This window comes from Lingula anatina, chromosome 2 (genome assembly GCF_051362555.1).
Source record: "Lingula anatina isolate TDL-2025a chromosome 2, LinAna3.0, whole genome shotgun sequence".
NCBI lineage: Eukaryota > Metazoa > Brachiopoda > Lingulata > Lingulida > Lingulidae > Lingula > Lingula anatina.
Genome location: NC_141768.1, coordinates 10,140,158 through 10,159,983, shown reverse-complemented (window position 1 = coordinate 10,159,983; position 19,826 = coordinate 10,140,158). Strand labels below are relative to the sequence as shown.

At 34.6% G+C, this 19,826-nt stretch overlaps 2 protein-coding genes and 1 long non-coding RNA gene across 15 annotated transcripts in view; 2 read left to right on the top strand and 1 right to left on the bottom strand.

The window, feature by feature from the left end:
• The first annotated feature begins 1,119 nt into the window (after positions 1 to 1,119).
• On the top strand, positions 1,120 to 16,993 carry LOC106157030 (uncharacterized). Its single transcript, XM_087005648.1, has 18 exons — positions 1,120 to 1,376; positions 2,097 to 2,442; positions 2,652 to 2,685; positions 2,846 to 2,915; positions 3,273 to 3,327; positions 3,537 to 3,700; positions 3,922 to 3,998; positions 4,272 to 4,349; positions 10,224 to 10,308; positions 10,517 to 10,753; positions 11,075 to 11,176; positions 11,414 to 11,569; positions 12,070 to 12,216; positions 13,875 to 14,027; positions 14,418 to 14,528; positions 14,774 to 14,859; positions 15,049 to 15,163; positions 15,810 to 16,993. Exons 1-18 carry the CDS (start codon positions 1,191 to 1,193, stop codon positions 15,978 to 15,980), a joined length of 2,373 nt encoding a protein of 790 aa, XP_086861774.1. The 5' UTR covers positions 1,120 to 1,190; the 3' UTR covers positions 15,981 to 16,993.
• LOC147763387 (uncharacterized) lies at positions 4,977 to 8,362 on the top strand. The gene is made up of 3 exons (XR_015333033.1): positions 4,977 to 5,494; positions 6,399 to 6,528; positions 7,232 to 8,362. It is a non-coding gene; the product is annotated as an uncharacterized LOC147763387 (long non-coding RNA).
• Positions 16,990 to 19,826, bottom strand: part of LOC106157021 (trafficking kinesin-binding protein 1) — a 38,730-nt gene continuing 35,893 nt past the window's right edge. For 12 of the 13 annotated variants that reach the window (XM_087005638.1, XM_087005645.1, XM_087005637.1 and 9 more), the window contains one exon: positions 16,990 to 19,450. In XM_087005638.1, coding sequence (XP_086861764.1) covers positions 18,607 to 19,450 — 844 coding nt within the window. In that variant the 3' untranslated portion in view covers positions 16,990 to 18,606. The remainder of the gene's footprint in view (positions 19,451 to 19,826) is intronic. The other variant, XM_087005647.1, reaches the window with a different exon arrangement.

Below are 19,826 nucleotides of genomic sequence, written 5' to 3'. Positions count from 1 at the left end.
GGACCTACGTTGATAATTCTCTGCTACTTTTTGGCTAACATCCATCTACTATCCACCTACTAGGTATATCAGAAAAATTTTCAAACTGATCAGAAAATTATAATACTTATATCATCTGAAAGGTAATGCAAAAACCGGATGAAATCACTTGGAATTTTTTTAATATTCCTACAAGCAACAAAGATATTGAAGTTTTTTAACTGCAAAAATGCACCAAAAGTGTCCACACTTTTCAGCTTAAAACCTGTCACTACTGACCAGCGGTGATCACTCAGCGGTAGCTGCAGCTAAAATTGCTTGTGACCAATTAGGGCAATTATGGCTGTATGTTAATCTAATGACCCGGAAACAAACCCAAATTGGCGACCGCACAAGCACATGGCTGGGATGGCTTCCGTGCAGATCAAGCACTATAAATATTGCGCATCAAATAAACTATACTTCGCATGGTTTAATTTTCATGATTTTTTTTACATAATATTGCAAATTTCATAAACTTTATTCGATATAAATTTTAAAAAACTGAAACCAGTACTTCCCTGACATTTTTGAGCATTTTGTCGAGGCAAAACTTCAAACACCCTGAACTGAAACTTCTCAAAGACTGCAACACGGGAAAATCACGTGACCGGATTTTACTCTTTGATTTACAGCTTATTTAGTTAATGGCTTGTATTAGTTTTTTTACGCGGCGCTAAAAGAGAGATTTAAAAAAGGGGTGCCATAGGCGAGCTGTCAGCAGGCCGACTTCAGTTTTACACTTCACTGCCACTGGACAGTTACGACTGTTGCGCCCCTAGCGGATTGTGATATACCTACACCTACTGCAATCGGCAATCCTCGGCTTATTCCGCAAGCTCCATACTAACCTCGGATGTGATAGGCGGAGAAATATGCACCAAATCTGCTGTCAACGTTTCAAGATAAGCCCCACTAGGTCCCCAAAATTTAACTAAATATATTGGAAAACAATCTAAATTTGTGTAAATATGTCCGTTTTGTCATAATTTTTTTCATTGTTTTCAGTTAATGGAATAATGAGTTACTCGTTTTAGTGGCACATAAATCATGTTAAAGTGTAGCTTTTCTTGATAGCAGACAAATATTTGATGTCTTCCGTCAAATCAATGAGGCCAAATGGAACCTGTTCGTCTTCCATTCAAAATTAGTTTAAGTGACATATTGAAGCTATGGCATATCCAATAGACGTGACTTTTAAGTCAATTTCTCTAACTTTGACAGCCAACTATGCAAGTACGTGGAAAATGTGGGAAGGGGTACGAGAACTTGTCCAGAACTGGCATGATGGTGTCTACCAAACTGCAGACAAGCTGGACTTCCCTGTTTCATCGGACCCAGTCGTACAATTTTCAGAGGTAGAGCCCTGATAATGTTGAAAAAGGTCACATCAAATCTATAAGATTTTAGTACTTACATGTAGGACTTGCTGTAAAGCAAACAATTAACCCACCCAAAAGTTCAGCCCGCTCGCTCCCTGGTCTGCTTTGTAATCTGACCCCACCTGTACCCCCCTCCCCTCCATCTTCCACCTTTCTCACTGAAATATAAAACCTTATTCCGTTCATAAAGTAAGATTTCCAACCTCCTTCCCTTAGAATTACGGGGGCGTCTCGATAGTCCGAAGGTTCATTGGTCCGAAGGTTCATTGGTCCGAAAAGTGGTAACATTTTCATCGATTTTTTAATCAAGGGTTCATTGGTCCGAAGGTTCATTGGTCCGAAAAGTGGTAACATTTTCATCGATTTTTTAATCAAGGGTTCATTGGTCCGAAGGTTCTACTAGTATAGTGAACATTCGGACCAATGAACCTTCGGACTATTGAACCTTCGGACTATCGCTACGGCCCCAGAATTACACATTGATGCTACATATGCACATGTAACACCAAGAGGGATTGTGTATGATATGTCTTTCACTGTACTTGAGTTACAGGCAATTAAGATTCAATGTTATTAAAGGTAATTCACCTTACCTTCACACCTCATACTCACATTCAGAGTTTTTGTTTGACAATGGACCTTGATGTTCTGTATTATCTCAGTTTCCACTTAAAAATTTTCCTTCTTTTCCTTCAGCCAAAACAAGCAAATTTTTGTGATATCTATGAAGCCTATGCAGAACATCCTAAGGATGGCAAGAGGCACCAGCTGGGATTGCTATGCTATGACAGAGTGAACAGCCGTCTGCAGATGGTGAACAGACACATTGCACTGCATAAAAGGATTCTTTTGATGGGATACAGCAATAAAGCCAATAAAAAAGAAACTATAGGACAGTTTGGCGAGGGTTTAAAAGTTGGTGCTCTAGCTTTAGTTCGTGAAGGTCGCTTAGTCACTATGGAAACAAATAAGGATAGATGGAGATTTGATCTTCAAGAAGATCCTAACTTTCAAGAAAAGGTTTTAGCAGTATATGTTACAGGTACGGTATGTACTGTATTTGAAAAAGTGATTTACCCATAGGTACATGTATATCTGATGTCTGATTTTACTAATGAATATATTCTGTTAGAATAGACAACCAGAAAGGAAATTGAGACTGCCTAATTTTCTGAAATGTTCTCCAGGTACAGTACTTAAACAGAGTGCTTTCAAAAGAGTTATAATTCTTTGTTCTCCCTATTTTTCCAGGAAGGACAGGACCCAACCAAAACCATCCTTTGAGGTATTTTTAACAATGTAGAAATAGAATATAACACAATGAAAGATAAAAGTTGGCATTATTTTAGTTTTAATCTTAAATATTCACCATGCTATCTGTCTAGATTTTTTATTTTAAAGTTGAAAAGTTTGAAATTCTTATTTCGCTAAATTATTTACTGCAGTAATTTTGAATTGGATGCAGCAGATACATGCACAACTGTTCATCTGAAGGAAGAGGAGTGGAAACAATGTGTAAGTGTTAATTTTTTTCAGAGTTTTATTGTATAATGTCCAAATAGCATTGATCTTTTAATTACTAAAAAATGTATAAACAAACCATCAGTGGCAGACATGTCTTTTCAAATAGTTCACTTTACTGTATCTCGAAAACATCGCATATTGCAAATAGCTATATTAAATAGGCTACAATGTATTATATGGGATGAGTATGGGCGAGTTATGGAATCGAGACGCTTGCGCATGGTCGCAATGCGCGATGCTTTCGAGATACGGGGCCCTGAAGTTGGACTGTTCGAATGATTAGAAACTCTTAGGCTACAGTGATTGCAAGTGAACAATTGTCATAAAGATTTATCTTATATTCTTCAGGTTGATAAATTTCTGTTCCTGAAGCCCCCAGTGAATTGTGTGAAAACAGAATTAGGTGAGTTTTTAACTCTTCAATTATCATTCACATTTTTTTTCATAATAACTGATTGTATGTTCACAATAATAACTGTTACTGCTTTGTCATTTGACAAAATATAACTTTTAATTACTTCCTGGAAATCACGTCAGCTGCCCGAAAAGTGACATTAAGATACAATTTAACTTTCTCCATGCTTATTCATTATTTTTACCAATTTGTTCCAGGCACATTGTTACTAGACCCTGTGAATTCTGGCCAGTTGTATGTGAAAGGAGTGTGGGTGTCTGACCTCACAGAAGAGGACCTGTCATCTGGGGTGGACTTCATATCTCTACAGATAGACAGAGACAGGAATGCAGTACCAAAGCCCAGTGAAATAGATCATCTGGTACAGTTTTTTATATGATAATAATGATATATTACTTTGCGTGATATTGAAGCAATGGAGGCAAATTAAATATATAGACAGAACTGAGAATTAGCACAACTTAATAGAAACGAGTGAAAAAGTTTTTGACCAATATTCCTGAACAGTATTTACTATAACTCTGTAGGAACCACTGTTATAGTGTGCCTGCTTAGTTGATCTTTTTTCTGCATTGTTTTCAGGTAAGCTGCATGTGGATCAAAGTACTTGAAAAGGATCCATCTAAAGCACAGCAATACTATCACCTGTTGAAGGATGAGTAAGTTAAACCTGGTAGAAGTATTACATAAGTCAATCTACCTTTGATGTAATACCATTGCTTTCAGTCTTTGTTTTGCAGACCTGAAATTGATAAATTGTTGGTATCAGCAGTTAGTATTAAGTTTTATCAGATCTAAGATTTTGGTATGTAAGGTTGTATTCTATGCTAATTATATACATGTACACTATAATAATAATAATAATAATAATAATAATAATAATAATAATAATAATAATATTCGGTTATCACTGTTATTTGTATTGTGTGTAGCAAACATCGAGATGTCCGTCATGCTTGTCAGTATACCAGTTCCAATGTGGCCCTGTTGATGGCTAATCTATTTTCTCTGTAAGTACCTGTAAAAGGCCACATCCAGCACTGTTTTAATTGAAATTGCTTTAGACCAACTATTTGTAGAAGACAATTTATAAATCTATTATGTATACTGGTACATTTAAATGTACTAGAATTGGTCATGCTGAGGTACATATAACCATATTGTTCCTCAGTTAACCTGCCCTCCCCTCTCATTGCTTGAGATATGAACTTATGTGTACATTGTATACATGATTGAATATTGACACATTAACACATGTAACAGATGAGTGGAATCAAACTGTTTAATGACTTACATGTAGTCTTAAAGTCATTTGTCCCGAAAGATATGATAAAGATAAATTGAATTTAGTGTTCAACCAAACATGAAAAGGAAAATGCCATGTTAAAAGTAATAACATTTACTGGATAGTTCATCTTAGCCCTTTGACTATGTAATTATTTTAAGTCATGCAAACTAGGAACCTAAAGCTGTTATATTCCTGGTTACTCTATGAGGGGATCTAGCTCAAATGGTAGAGCGCTCGCTTAGCATGTGAGAGGTACTGGGATCAATGCCCAGGTTCTCCAAAATTTTTCCCAAGCAAAGACACAAAATTACCATGTTGTTGTTTTAACTAAATATTGTTGTTCTTGTATCGCTTAAAAGGACACAAAAGAGGATTTTCGCGCCAAAATTGATTTATCCTGATTTATCCCGAGGTTAACACTACTTTTCCGCGATTTACCAACCTTTAATCTATCATTCCCGGCACTCGCCATCGCTCTGTAACATTTTTGGAAAATACAATAAAAAGAAAACCTCCGCTTAAGCGGAGGTTTACCAACAACCACCTCCATTTTCATAATTGAGCTCTCTAGACTTCCGGATCTCGCGAGATTCTCGTATTGCGACCTAGTTAAAACCAGTTCAAGCTGCCGGGAAAGGACAACGTGAAACAGGAGGCTCAGTTATGCTGGGAGTCCTTCGAAGAAGCGAAGACAGATAACAAAAAGAAAAAAGAAACAGCCTTTACAAAAAACATGCGTAAAACAGTGTATCAGCAAATGTACGACAGGCAAACAATAAACACCGGCGAGGAAGAAGGCAGATGAAAACCTGCTTGGGTGGCCATGGATACGAAGAATGGCCTGGCCGCGAAGTATTTACTGGATTTGTGAGTACCATTTACAATTATCTTTGAGATAAGACACCAGTGAAAATATTTATTAAGCACAGAGATTTATGTTTATTTACGTGTGTTCGTTGTGTATCTTAACGATTGTCAGGCTCGTCTGTCAAAATATGCCATGAAATTGTAACTAATATGAGTGGTATCGATGACAGAAATTGCAAGTGTTGCTCATATGTCGACTCTGACAGGGTTTGGGTTAGTTTATAGAGCAAAGAAAGTTTAAATAAAAACGGACATGGTGGGAGATACTAGTCTCATTACATATACATTACAATGACCAGGGCGAATTTTTGACTTACCGAGGGCACATTTCTTGTGCCTCTAACATCTAGGCATACCACAGTAATTAAGACATATGACAAAGATGCTATTTCTTTAGGCATCTAAATCCCAAAATGAATGTGCAGAAGCTGTTATTGTATCTAAGTTTAACCCAATGTTAAATGGCATGTCAACTATAAGTGAAAATAAATAGTAGTATTTTGATATTATATTTTAAAGACAATTTGTCTCCTTTTTACATTAAAAATAAATAAATCAAAAAGGGGATATTGCATGTTTATGTTTGGTACATATCTCTCATGTATTAAATAGTCCAGAGTAATAATTTAGATCATACAATTTTAACTTCCAACCAGTATTTCGGAGATTAAACCAATATGAAGTGATCAAGAAACTTCAAAATTAAGTTGTACTGTAGTTAATACTAGTGCAGTTGAAGATGACAGTCTAGATAATTTAAGGTGATCATATTGAGAAAAATGGCATTTATACTTATTTCAGTTGAGTTTTATACTTATTTCAGTTATGTTTTTACATAATTTTTCTCAAACTCGATTATCTTATTTTATGTACTGTTGCTTTTTTTTTTTTTTTTTGGTTGCAGTATCAAGGTAACTTTTTCCTATGGTATGCCTGAACTGGAAGAAGTGCAGATGGAAGAGGAGGAAGATGCTGAAGAAGAGGGAATTAAAGGATCCTGATGATCCAACATGGGACTTAAACATGTCTTTAGAGTAAGCAGAATTTTAATAAACTGATATTCACTCCTCATATATTAGGCATATAGGTGCATGATTTATCTTTTATCAATTTTTTTTCCAAATTGGCAACACATAATGTAAACATAATGCAAGACTCTATTTCCTCCGTCAACTGAAACGAGCTAAGATTTACCAAAGTATTGTGCACTCAATTCTAGAATATGCCTGCCCTGTGTGGCATCCTGGACTAACTATAGAGCAATGCAAACTCTAAGAGACTGACCAAACTCGTGCTTTGAAGATTATTTTCCCTGACCTATACTATGATGAAACCCTGAACCTGGCATATGTGTACTTTAGATAAACGAAGAGATCTGTGCAAAACTTTCTTTTACAAAATAACTGAATCCTCTGACAAACTGAATCACATCTTTATTGATCAATCCAATCGTCTTTTAAGATCAAACAATAGTAACAAAGTGCCACAATTTAAGACCGACAGATTCTGATGCTCTTTTATTCCGTATGCACTTTAAATTTCCAATAGTATTATGTTGTCTTTTATCCTAAGTACAATAATTTTAAAGTTCAATTAGCAGTCTTTTAACTCAGTTTTATTCAAGCAAATATTCACTTTATTTTCATTGTAATTTTCTTAACACTATGTACAACTTCAACCCACTGGGTTGCAATCTTAATAAATTATTATTATTATTATTTTGATTTGCTTTTTTAGACCTAAAGGTTATGAGCAACTGCCAGTATGATGTCCTGAAGAAGAGTTTTTTACATGGAAGAGGAACTCCATGGCTCTCCACCAAAAAAAGATGAACTTTTCTTGAGGGTCCAAAGCGGGGACGAGTTGGATAGTGAGAGACTTTTCCTGACTTTCGAGTGCTGCTTACAGGATATATTCAGTGAACTCATCTTGCCAATGTGACAAAGCATAATCTGCTGACTTCAAACCATCTAGCACTTACATGTATGCTATAATGCAGACAGATTGGAAATCAAGGTGGTCTTTCCTCCCAAACCTAAGTCACATGCCTGATATTGAGAATAAACCATTTTGGTCCAGCATTTACTTCTTAAATCTAAATGACATCAAATGTATTATGGAATATGGTACTGGTGATTTCAACTTGATTTTAAACCAGTGTGTTGTTAGATTTTGTAAGATCACCAGTTGCAGTTTTGTGACTTTGTTACAGCATAAAATTCTGTATTTGGCAAATGACTGCATGTCATTTCTTTTAAGACCTACAAAAATGGTTTGAGTGAACACTTGTGCCTGTATTCAATTCTCCACTCAGCCATTATTTAGAATTCATGCAGGGAAGCTATGCCTGTATTTTTTAAAGAAATATTTATACCTTTCTATTTATTCCCTGCACATCTTGGAAAAGTATGTGTGAATATCTTACTGATGAAACAATTTGTTTGTGTAAGTTGGGTTGGTCCTTTCTTATGACACATCCCTTTGCATGGAGACAGCTCACATGAGTCAATACACTGACAGAGAGGGGGATAATTTGTTGATCTGCAGTCCTCATGGGTCTGCATGTACATCAGACTCTTAACATGATAGCCTGGCTATTAATAAGTCTCTCTCAAAAATGTTATCATACTATAATGTGTACTGCACAATGTGAAAGTTTGTGAATGCTTGAATAGAAGGCTTATTTATGAAGATGGCATTAATGAGTATGAAAATAATTATGCATTCTAGCTTACAGAATCTGTGTATGTCTTATTCATTACATGTGACAGGTAATAATAAAGATGATTTGGCCAAATTCCAAACTTATGTAGCAAACTTTGTTTATTCTTGTATTTTTGCCAAATATAAATAAAAGATGTTTCAATATTTAAACTTTTATTTCATTCATAATCTCTACATAACAATATGTTAATTAATAATAACAGTTGGATAGTACATGTTAATTTACTAAAGGGCTAGTTCTTAGAAAAACATGTTCGACATTAAAATATATTCTAAAAAAGTTTTCAAGTATTGCATTAGAATTGAATCTTTAGATGTATTTGACAAAATTATAAAATTATTGAAGAGTTGACAATGCACAGAAAATAAAGGCCTTGAGGCTCTCGCTGATCTCAGTCTTGTCACTTTAAATACATGTACATGGGCATTATAATATAAAACTGTTCACTCGGTTTTGGTAAAAGGTGGTGGATCATGTGGTCATCGCTGCAAATTTTTTGTAGCAGTCTTTTACACAACTTGTCACACCGACATTGAAGTGATGCAGTATTGTAAGATTGGAGTGCTTCCTGGTATGAGTTTTCCAGACATAACTTGAGGCACTGTAATAGTAAAATTACATAAAATGGTTATAAAGAAAAAAATGTATTGATATTATCATAACAGCACTATTCTTTAACAAAAATCAACAAATTAGAGGGCATGATCACTACATGATAACCAGCTTATTATAAAGAAGCAAGTCTGATTATGGCAAAAAAAAAATTAAATTTAAATATCTGCAGCTGCATTAAATCATAAAGGCCACAAGAAGAAATAACATAATCACACATGGTTTCAAAGAACTGATGTAAAAAAATCACACTAATATTCCCCACTTGGAATTAGAATTTTGACTAGCTAATTTACTACAGTAAAGTGCTAAACCATACCAAATGGCACTGTTCACCCTCTAAAATACCAAAGTTTTAAGCAGGCCCAGGACCCCACGCCAACTAGGGGGGGTCGGCTTTGCATCCGCGGACCCCCCCCCCCCTTTCAAATAATCCTGGATCCGCCCATGTTATACTGCTAAAATTATAAACATACTTGATCTCTTCACTCGTGCTTGAAGGGGTGTATCACCCAATTCCTCCTCTGAAAGGCTAAAAAATCATTCCTTATAATCATATTCATTGACAATATTATTAAATTTACAAATAAGCTAACGTAGTTACGTGCCGTACAAAGAACACCCTCTAACCCCACTAGTACTCGAGTTACATTGTATATCTCATGGGATTCCCCTGCGAGAATATGGTGTGAGGTTAGTCTGTAAGTACTGGTAGATGACCACATTGAGCAGAAAAGGGTATTCCTCCTGCTTTACAGAACTATACACCTCAGGGGTAAAGTGCACTATCTCGCTTCATATAACTAGTAGTACGTATCCAGTGCGAGTGATTTGGCTGCGAGTGCGTTACCCGAGGAAACGTTAATTATTAGCAGTTATCTACGCTTTTTAACTTCCTCTGCCAGACATTTTGATTTCCACTGCCATCTTCCCATTTTAAAGTACTTTTGGTAAATATAACTCGCTTACCTGCAAAGATTCGGTGAGCAATTCCTCTTCTCCTTCACGTCCACGCTCACCTTCGAAACGACATGCTGTCTGCATTGTTTACATCTCGTATCTGAGTCGAGAAGCCGCGTTATTTCAAACTGTGTCAAGATGGCTGACGCCCGGGGTTCGAAAGTGGACGGTGAATATGATTCTTTTTTTCGATATTGATTAAGGCCATTTACCTGCCATTTTATGCTTTCCCCATAGCAATTGTTCTCAGATAAGTTAAAAAAGAAGCAATCCATGCACTAAAAAGGCGTTTTTAATCCTATTTTTTGTCCCTTTAAATCTGAATTGATTAGCAAAACAAAAATATTTCTTGCCCACAAAGTTCAGATTTAAACTTTTAAGGCATGTAAATTAATCATTTTATATAATAAATCTATAAAAATATATTGCCAGAGAATATGGAGAAGAAGCTTTTCCAGTCAGTAATCAAGCAACTGAGGAAGAGCTTGATATGATTAAAAAAGAATTGCAGAGAAAGGTATGACTTTGATATTTTTAGAATATGTACATATAATACAATAATATGCAGTCTGTTGCCATGGTTTCTATCACTTTAACATAAGTATGGAAGATACATGTATATTTCTGTAGCATTTTGACTCTTTTTCAAAAAACTCAGTAATCCGCGTTAAACGTGTTCAATTTTGAGACTGACCAGAACTAAATGAAACATCTTTGCTCTACAGGTGGTACTGTGCAACCAGACTTTGTTGGACATCTTATACAAGTCAGGACAGCACATGAGTGTGGTTGATGCTTTGGCTGTCCACAGGGCTGCATCCAGAACTATCATTCCTTTCTCTACTCTTTCTACTGAACACAGGCAGGTCTTGCAACATGCCGTTTGCCTTGCCCAGATGGCAGAGCCAACACTAAGCCTGGCCTGCATCTCTGTGGTTGACCATCCTGAGAATGTACTGGAGGTGATAAATATATACCTTGTACATGTATTAACATTTACGTTTTAAAATAAAGATATTTTTATCAAAAGATTGTGGAGAACAAGATATTATTATAGTTGTTTCATTTAATTTTTGGGAGGGTATATCAAATTTAAAGCTACATGTATATATGATATGAAAATTTAAGGAAAGTAAAACTGGCTGTAATGAAGAGTAGTTGATTAAATCATTCAATAAAAATTGATGAGGTGAAAAATATCAATATCATGAAAATGTTCTGGAACAGCTGATTTAGTTTTTATTCCGTTGTTGTTGGTTCTGTTTTTTATTAATTTTTTTCAGCCATGTAAAAGCCATGGGAGCTTTATAGATGTGCCAAGATGGTTTCTTGATCTTGAGACAACACACCATGTCTGTAGACTATGTTCTTCACAGGTCACTAAGGTAATATGTGTAGAAATATATATTATGTGACTTGATATTGAAAGAAAAGAATTAATAGTTTCTTTTGTGAAGTAGATATAGATAATCCCAAAAATTAATACATATATGCAGAAATGAATTTAGTCTTATTTATATTTCTTTCCTGACGACATTTTATATTAATTATATCCATCAAATTGATACATATGCATGAGTCAGGTAACCAAAGGATTACATCCCCATCTTTTTTCCTTTCAGTGCATGTGTAGAGAAGTCCATCTTTGTCACAATTTTCTTCAACTCAGGAGAGACATGATTTCTAAACCAGTGCAAAATATACAGGCATTCCAGAGCTATCTGCCATACAGAATGGACCACCCTCTGATGTTTGTCCTCACACAGGTGTCTCAGGAGGTAGGAAGGTCTTCTTGACAATGCTTTTTCTATTATCATGTCCAGCCACAGCATTAGATAACCATGTGATTTATTTTTCTCAATCTTGGGTAATTCATACCACCAAAATACAGACTGAGATCAAATAGCATCTTTTTATACCGTTTTCTTGAAGCTATGCAGTTTTTTTGTGAATTTTTTGCTTATTGTCAAGTTGTGACTTTAAATTCCCATGGTCCTTAAGGTCTTTAACAATTAAATTTTCTTAATGACCACATTAACAGTAGCATACAATTAAAAGCTAGATTTTGCTGTAAATTATCATTTGATATTATTCTGTGCACTGTCAACGTTGATTCCTGCTTAGAATTATGTCTATTATATGTGTATGTACTTTTGACTGCTTCCTTGTCATTAATTGGGACTTGTTGTTTGTAGGTTTTTCTGTATGTATGCCTGCCTTTTTTATATATTCTGTATTTGACAGAAGTGTGTACACATCTAGTTGTTTTTTTTTTCAGGTTTGTGAACAAGCAAAGTCAAGTTCCAAGTTTTGCCAAGAGATACATAATACCAGTGCAATGCCCTCTGATCAGACTGCACAACAAAGCCATAAAATCTGTGAAGAGAGGGAATCTTTTTTGCAACAGGAGATTTCAAAATTAGAGGTGACTTATGTGATTTAAAGAAAAAAGTATTGTTGCAACACTTGGACCATATTCTAATTATGAATGAATGAATGAATGAATGAATGAATGAATGAATGAATGGTGTGTGTCATGCCAAAATAGGTACTTGTATGTCTTGGTGATAAGCAAGAATGAAAAGCAACAAATTTTAAGTTTGTTCTGGAGTAATTTATTTCAAAACATCTTTTGGTCATGTAAAGGAATCTTGATTTATCATACATGTGTAACTGGAGTAGTAAAAAAAAGGGGTATTTCAATGACTCAATCTTTCCAATGGGGAAACATTATCAGTCTTTTAGATACATAGTTATGGAATCATTAAAAATATATTTCCGTGAAGCAGTTTTTAGTACTTTTACTGTATAGAATAGAACATATACCATAGTATATGGTAGCCTCCTTTGCAATATTGCTGCCACCACTGAATAGGAATGTTTTTATTTTAAGAATTTATGACTTAAAAAATACAGAATCTGTAAAATTCAAAATTTACCCCATTGTAAAGATAGAGTCATTACCACATGTGATGTGAGAATAATTTAGATATTACACTCATTGTTTGTGGAAATAGCACTGAAAAAAAATTGCCACAAAAGTTTAAAGTAAGTCACCGTACATATATTTCTCATACACTGTAATTGTGTTTTGAACTTCAAATAATAATTTTGAGTGCAGTTTCACTCTATTTGGCTGTTATCATTAGAATACACATGTTTGGGCAATGTACATTTTTAACAGGACATGGGCTTGTTCACTTCTTTCATGCTTAAAACCCCATAATGCATTCTCAAAATACATTATCTTTATTCACTTTGAATGTGTGTGTTGAAAAAAAATTACAGATTCCAAAACAATGAAGTCTTGGGTTGTTTACTTGTTTAAGAGTATATGGCATGATGGAAGCTATAAGAGTCCCTCAGGAAAACAAATGGCATATCTTGTTAAGATAACAAGCTCATTATGTTGTTATCAGTAATAGTCAGGCGAGATATGAGAACGAAACACCTGTGAAGTAGCAGGTAATACATCAGGGGATCTAGCTCAAATGGTAGAGCGCTCGCTTAGCATGTGAGAGGTACTGGGATCAATGCCCAGGTTCTCCAATATGTTTTGTCATTTATTTGTATATTATTTGTGATATATTTTAAGATTCACATATCATGCATTTGTTATTTGGCAAAATCATCGAGTTACACAAAAACATTATTATCAGCTAATACATTAACTCAACAGATTCAGAAGTTTATTGACAATCGCCCTACATCTGGGCATGATCAAATACAAATACAAGAAGTAATCCGCAGAGTGATTACCATATACAGTTTGATATACATTATATAATGTCTAGACTAAAGCAGGGAAAGTGCAAGTACTACTCAATAAAGATTAATATAGGGAAAAAAAAAAAAGATGGGAAAACACTCCAGTCTTGGTAGGGGATCTCACCTGGGGATCTAGCTCAAATGGTAGAGCGCTTGCTTAGCATGTGAGAGGTACTGGGATCAATGCCCAGGTTCTCCAAATAATTATTTTATTTTGACATTTTATACCTTTCTTTTTGTTATGATAGTTTTATGTCCATCTTGGAATGAACTTATTGACAAATTGAGATTTGTAAGAGTTTTTTTTTTTTCTAGCAACAAATTGCAGAGATCTCAGATCAGCATCGTGTAGAATATACCAAGCTCCAGCAAGAACTGCAAACATTCCAGCAACACCAGATGTCAGATGAGATACAGAGAGTCAATATTGAGCAGCAACTTAAGGCAGACTACGAAAAGAAGCTCAAGGTAAAGTAAAACTGTTACTGTTTATTTTTCAAGATTCTGTAAGATTATTTCTCCCAACATAATGAAAATTTTTATGATTTTGTGGGTAGAACAGAGAAATTATTTATTTCCTTTGCCAAGGAGATTAATTATGTTTTTGGTTTGATTGTTTGTTTGTTTGTTGAGTTACCTTGGCAGAGGTCTTTGCTCTCTGAGTGCTTTTCTAGTTTCTGCTTTTAATTATATCTGTACATTTAACTGCTCTGCTGCCTTGACATTGTCCCTTACCTTTGAAAAGTTCAAAAAATTGTTGTGTTAATTGATAGCATGAATGACACAGGAGACCAATCATATGCATTAAGTTAATCATTTTGCTCTAATTTTCTTGTACCCAAATTAATTATCTAACAGGGAAAGATCCAGCAGCTAGAGGAACAGATAAAGAGAGCTGAAGATCATAACCTGGAAATGGCAAGAAACATGAATTTTGAAAAACAACAGAGAGAAAAATCTGATAAAAAGGTAATTTATTTAAAGTCCCATCTGAATTATTTTCTACAGATCTTTCAGTATTTTTAAGGGTGAAAAATATGCAGTATAGGAACTATACTTTCTTTTCGTTAACAAAACTACACTCTTTAATTTAAAGATTATCCATCATAAATATCTGTTTGAGAAACCTAGTGTTTTTTTTTCTTTTTTGTATATATTCATGGTTTTAGGTTAACATGGAATGAATTTATAATATTATTATAATTTTGCTGCAGTTACAAGAACTTCACCAAGCTATGGACATAAAGGAGCAAACACTGTTTGAAGAAGTGTTACACTGGATAGAAGAACACAATAACAGGTATAATCAGATCCAGTCAAACTCAATGAAACTGTAGCAACATGGTTTTGGTTTTCTCAACTTATTAATGTGTTATTTTAATTATATTCTTAAAAGAACAAGGAGCTAGATATCTAATTTTTGTAGTAAAGGGATAATTTTAAAGTGATAACATAAACTTTTTGCATTTAAATAATGAATACTTTTCAGAACTAGGTCACTACAAGAGATATTTAAAGAAAACCTTGAAGGTGCAAACAGCCATGAGAAGGTGAAGTTTGAGACATTATGTCAGCTGTGTGATACTCTTATGGAGGACTTGCAGGTAGAGCATGTGCAGTAGCAGGCTTTAACATAGGGGCACTGGATAGCAAGAAAAAACTTCATATTTAAGTGAATAATTCATATTGATTAAGAAAAATGTTATTTTAAACTCGATCAAAAATAAATGCCCCTTACTTTATTGAAATATATATTATTTAAGCACTTATAACCCCTTTCTTATTGATTTCTTCTAGTCACTATTCATTGCTTGATTGGTCTCTGCACTTGGATTCGATGTTTTATTCCATTTTTTAATTCAATGATTTAGTTCTTAATGTTTAATGGCTTCTGCCTTCCTGACATTCACAATACCAGGCATGGCATTATTTTCAATTCACATCACATGTTTTGTAGCCTGACCTTATATCATGTATCCAACAAACATTTTTTGAAATTGCCAGATGGCATGGCTACACCTTGGCTGAGAAGGTGATAACCTCATTAGATACGTGTCAGGTCAACTTTTATCACAAAGGTTTTATCGTCTTTAAGGTCTGAAGTGGAAAATATAAAAATTAGGCTTTACAGAATAAAAATGTGACTATTGGTAACTTTCAGACATGTGCAGATTGCTTTAAGGGGATTCATCCCTTTATATGATAAACATCAATAAAGTAATTTATCTTTTGTCTTTATACTTTTTTTAGGTCCAGAGGTTTGTGTGCTCCATTTGTAAAATCAAGAAAAAGGACTGTGCATTCCAGCCTTGTGGACATTACCAGGCCTGTGCAGCTTGTGCTGACCACATACTGACCACTACTAGGGTGTGTCCAGTGTGTAATAGACATTTGACCAATGTTATGAAGATTTATGAATGAATCGTCATCCAGCATGTCTGTGGGTTTACAGCAATAATGATATAAGATTAACATATTGTGATTTTCCTAAATGTGATATTATTTTTACAATTTCTATTTTTGTGTGTATCTGAAATGGATTGGTTTGTAAGCTGGCTGCAAATTTATTTTTATATATGTATTTAAAATGGAATGGTTTGTAAGCTGGCTCGTAGGTTAATTTTAGGTTATATATGTGTACATGTACTACACGAAGGTACAACTTGGGAAATGCTCTGTCAGTAAAGAAACAGTACTGTGTGCTGTTAAGTTTTAAACATTGGTTGAAGTGCAGGTTGATATGTACATTTTAGCTTTCATTCAAAACTGGTCGTGTCTAAAAGAAATTATTCTTGTATTTGTTATTCATGACTTAACAAGTATTTTAATGCCTAGATCAGACATTAGCCTAGGTTAAAAAAAAAACCCTCTGAATGTTTATCATGGGACCCACCCCCCAGATTTTATTGCAGATCTTGACAAATCTCAGGAACCATCATAATTGAATTAAAAAATGTGGAATTCCGTGTTTCTGTGGAAAGAGCTTTGGTTTGCTAGATTTCATCAGAAATAACATTTTATCTGTCAACACAAAAGTTGCATTGCATTGAAAAGAAGGGAAGAGCTTTTTCATTTAGTTAAAGATGAATTTTGATCTCATCTGATTATTATATATTATAGGCCTTGTTCTTAATACAGACAGCATGTCTGTACAGGTACAGACACAGATAGCATCTGTATATAAAAAGTGGATTATTTGACAAAAAAGAAAGACACTGTTTTGCCAAGGTAGAAATTGAGTTACAGAAGCCATTTACATATCTATCAGACCTAAAACAAACTTTCACCATATACACCAAGGTTTTCAGACAAAACTTTGTACTCATTATATTATGAAGTGTTATGCAGTCATCTCTGCCACAATGGGCCTCTCACAATTAATTGCCTTTCTGCTCATCTACTGACTAAATAAAAGCAGGACAGTAAAACAGCAATTATTACTATCGTTTATTTAATCTTCATTTCTAGCAGGTTTACAGCAATGATTCTGTGAACTGGGTCAACAGATTTATATTTATATATACCAATTAACAATATGCCAGTCACACATGATGATTAACTTACCAGTTCTGCAAACAACAGACACTTTGAACATAACATGCTGGTTAGAGGAGAAGCAGTAACTTTTACAGCACCAAGAAGCACCAAACATATCCCTACCTACAGAAGCACTTACTAAGTAAGGTACCTTGACAAATCCTGTATTAAAATAGATGGAAGCTGAGGGTGTTTCAACTAGAATAAATCTTTGTGTGCATATTTTAATAAATTAAAAAATAAATTAGTAACCACCTTTTTTGCACAAATCAATTAATAAAGTGCACATATTCAGGTTATAAATTCAATGCCACGGTCTTTTGGGACTGGCCTTAAATACAACAATTTCAACTAAATTTCTGCACAAAAACTTTTGAAGGATATATGAAGTATTTAGCAATACTTGCCCTGTTCAAAGATTTAACAGAAAAACTCACCGGATTTTAAAATCTATATGAAAAGCTAAAGGACAAAAAGATGAAAACAATCACAATATATAAATATATCAATCTTCATTATGAAGAATATCATGATTACAAGTACGCCCCTTAATGTTTTAAAAATCATTAACCAACTTACGGCCAGTGAAAGATATCTCAGGCTATACTCTACTAGTATACAGCAGTCACGTTTTGCTACTGAAGATAGAAGCACAGCACAGATGAGCAGTTTGAAAATTTCCATGACCTTGAAAATAAGTTGTTAGTCATTTTTCTGACAGTAATGTGCCAATGAATTTACGTTTCCAAAAAAGAAAAGGGAATATATTTTTTTAATTGAATCAAGGTTTCTAACTGAGCCTGAAATATCCATTTTAGCAAGTATCACATTCAGTTTGAGACAGGAATGCCTTCGAGGTCCTATCCCTGATAACAAAATTTAACAATAAGAAAACTACGTAAGACCATTTACAAATAAAAATCTTCCAGAAATATGTACAATTGTACAACTGGGATAAATGTCACCACAATGATAAGCTTAAACTTACAGCTATTTACACTTGCAACAAAATTTGCAATATACAAATAAGTATAAAGCTATTGTAGCATGATCTTGCATAATAAAAATTCAAGCAGATGCATAAAAAAATTAGGACATACCCTGCTGATACCAAAAACATAAGCATAGATAAGTTAAACATAAAATGACTAGAGACATTCTTGTTGTCTAAAATCCACAATCATTACCTCACATTAACCTCTCATGTAAAACAATACAACAGTGCACATGAATTAAAATTGCTTATTTTACAGTCTTTTGATAAATCTGCTTTAATAGTAGTTTTCACTGCCTTATTATATGCTTACAAAAAGTCATGTGCAGGATATATATATAGCAAAGAATACACTGATGTGCAAGAAAGTAAGACTGCAGGGTCTCCTATGTTTACAATATCCTATATCAATATTTTTCCCCATAGGCAAAGGTTTCCTATTGCTTAACATAGTGCAATCAACTATTAGTTAGTGTATTTTATTTCTTTGTTTTTTAACTCATAAACAGTAATGTACTAGTGCCCACCGGTTGCTCCCAATTCTTCATGGGTTTTGGATTTGGATATTTTCCTGGGATTAACTCCAGGCATGCTTCCGTAAATCCCAAGCTCGGGGCCTCTGGCAAACTGAAGCTTATTCAGCTGTAATAACGGATTGGAGATCATGAATGTTGGGGAGTTTGGCGGAGTAGATGGTTCTTTGCTCCCTTGGGTCTCAGTTGGGGAATCGATCTGAATACTGAGAGGTGCTAGTGGGGGCTTGGAATTGTGAGGATCATGGTGTGATCCTGTGGAGTCCTTTTTGATGTCATCATTACTGTCTGATGTCATTATTCTACTGATACCAATGTTCAATATTTTATCCATGATACTGACATGAGTAAGGTCTAATGCTGAGGCTGGTTTTGTGACAGAACTGCTGGCTAAAGAGCCAGTGCTGGCGGATGAAGACATCATCGATCCAAGACTAGGAAAGGAAGACAGTCCAGATGCTGTGGTGCTGTAGGTACAATTCGTTGTTGCACTAGTATAGATGGCGCTGGAGCGAGACGCCATCTTGGTAGCATCATAAATTGTCTCAGTCACAATACTTGGGAATCTTCCTGGCAAGTTGCTGAGAGAGTAATTATATCTTATAGGGCTGCCTTCTGTTGGTTTGTCCAAACCATCCTTGTCACCAAGTGTCTGTTTCCCTTGTTGGTTCAAAAGTGTTTCTTCCCAAGTCTTTGCTGCTGTTATGCCCCGCTCCTGCAGTGTGGCTGCAAGGCCCAGTGACATGCTGAAGGTAGAAGTACCTTTGTTCCCCTGTGGACTGAGTAGGTTTGGCACTGAAGACACAGAGCTTATTGAGCCTTTGGCGCTGAAAAGATTACAAATCAACATAAACATCTTACAAAAATATTTATCAAGATTCAATATGCACTGTGTAAAGTATGATGAGAAGAAAAAATTAAAAACCAAAATTTAAGGACATTTTTTAAATTATTCAATTTTGATTCCACTTTTCTCTGACTAATGTCAAACATACCAGTTTTATATATATATATATATATATATATATATATATATATATATATATATATATAAGGTATTTTTATTTTATCTAAAGGTATGGCTATTTTACCTACAGTTGGCCTCTTTTCTTCCAGAAAAGGGATTCTAAATAGAAAATTTCCATATTTTCTGATCATATTTCCTATCATGTTTCCTTAATTGTGGCATACAAAGATTATTAA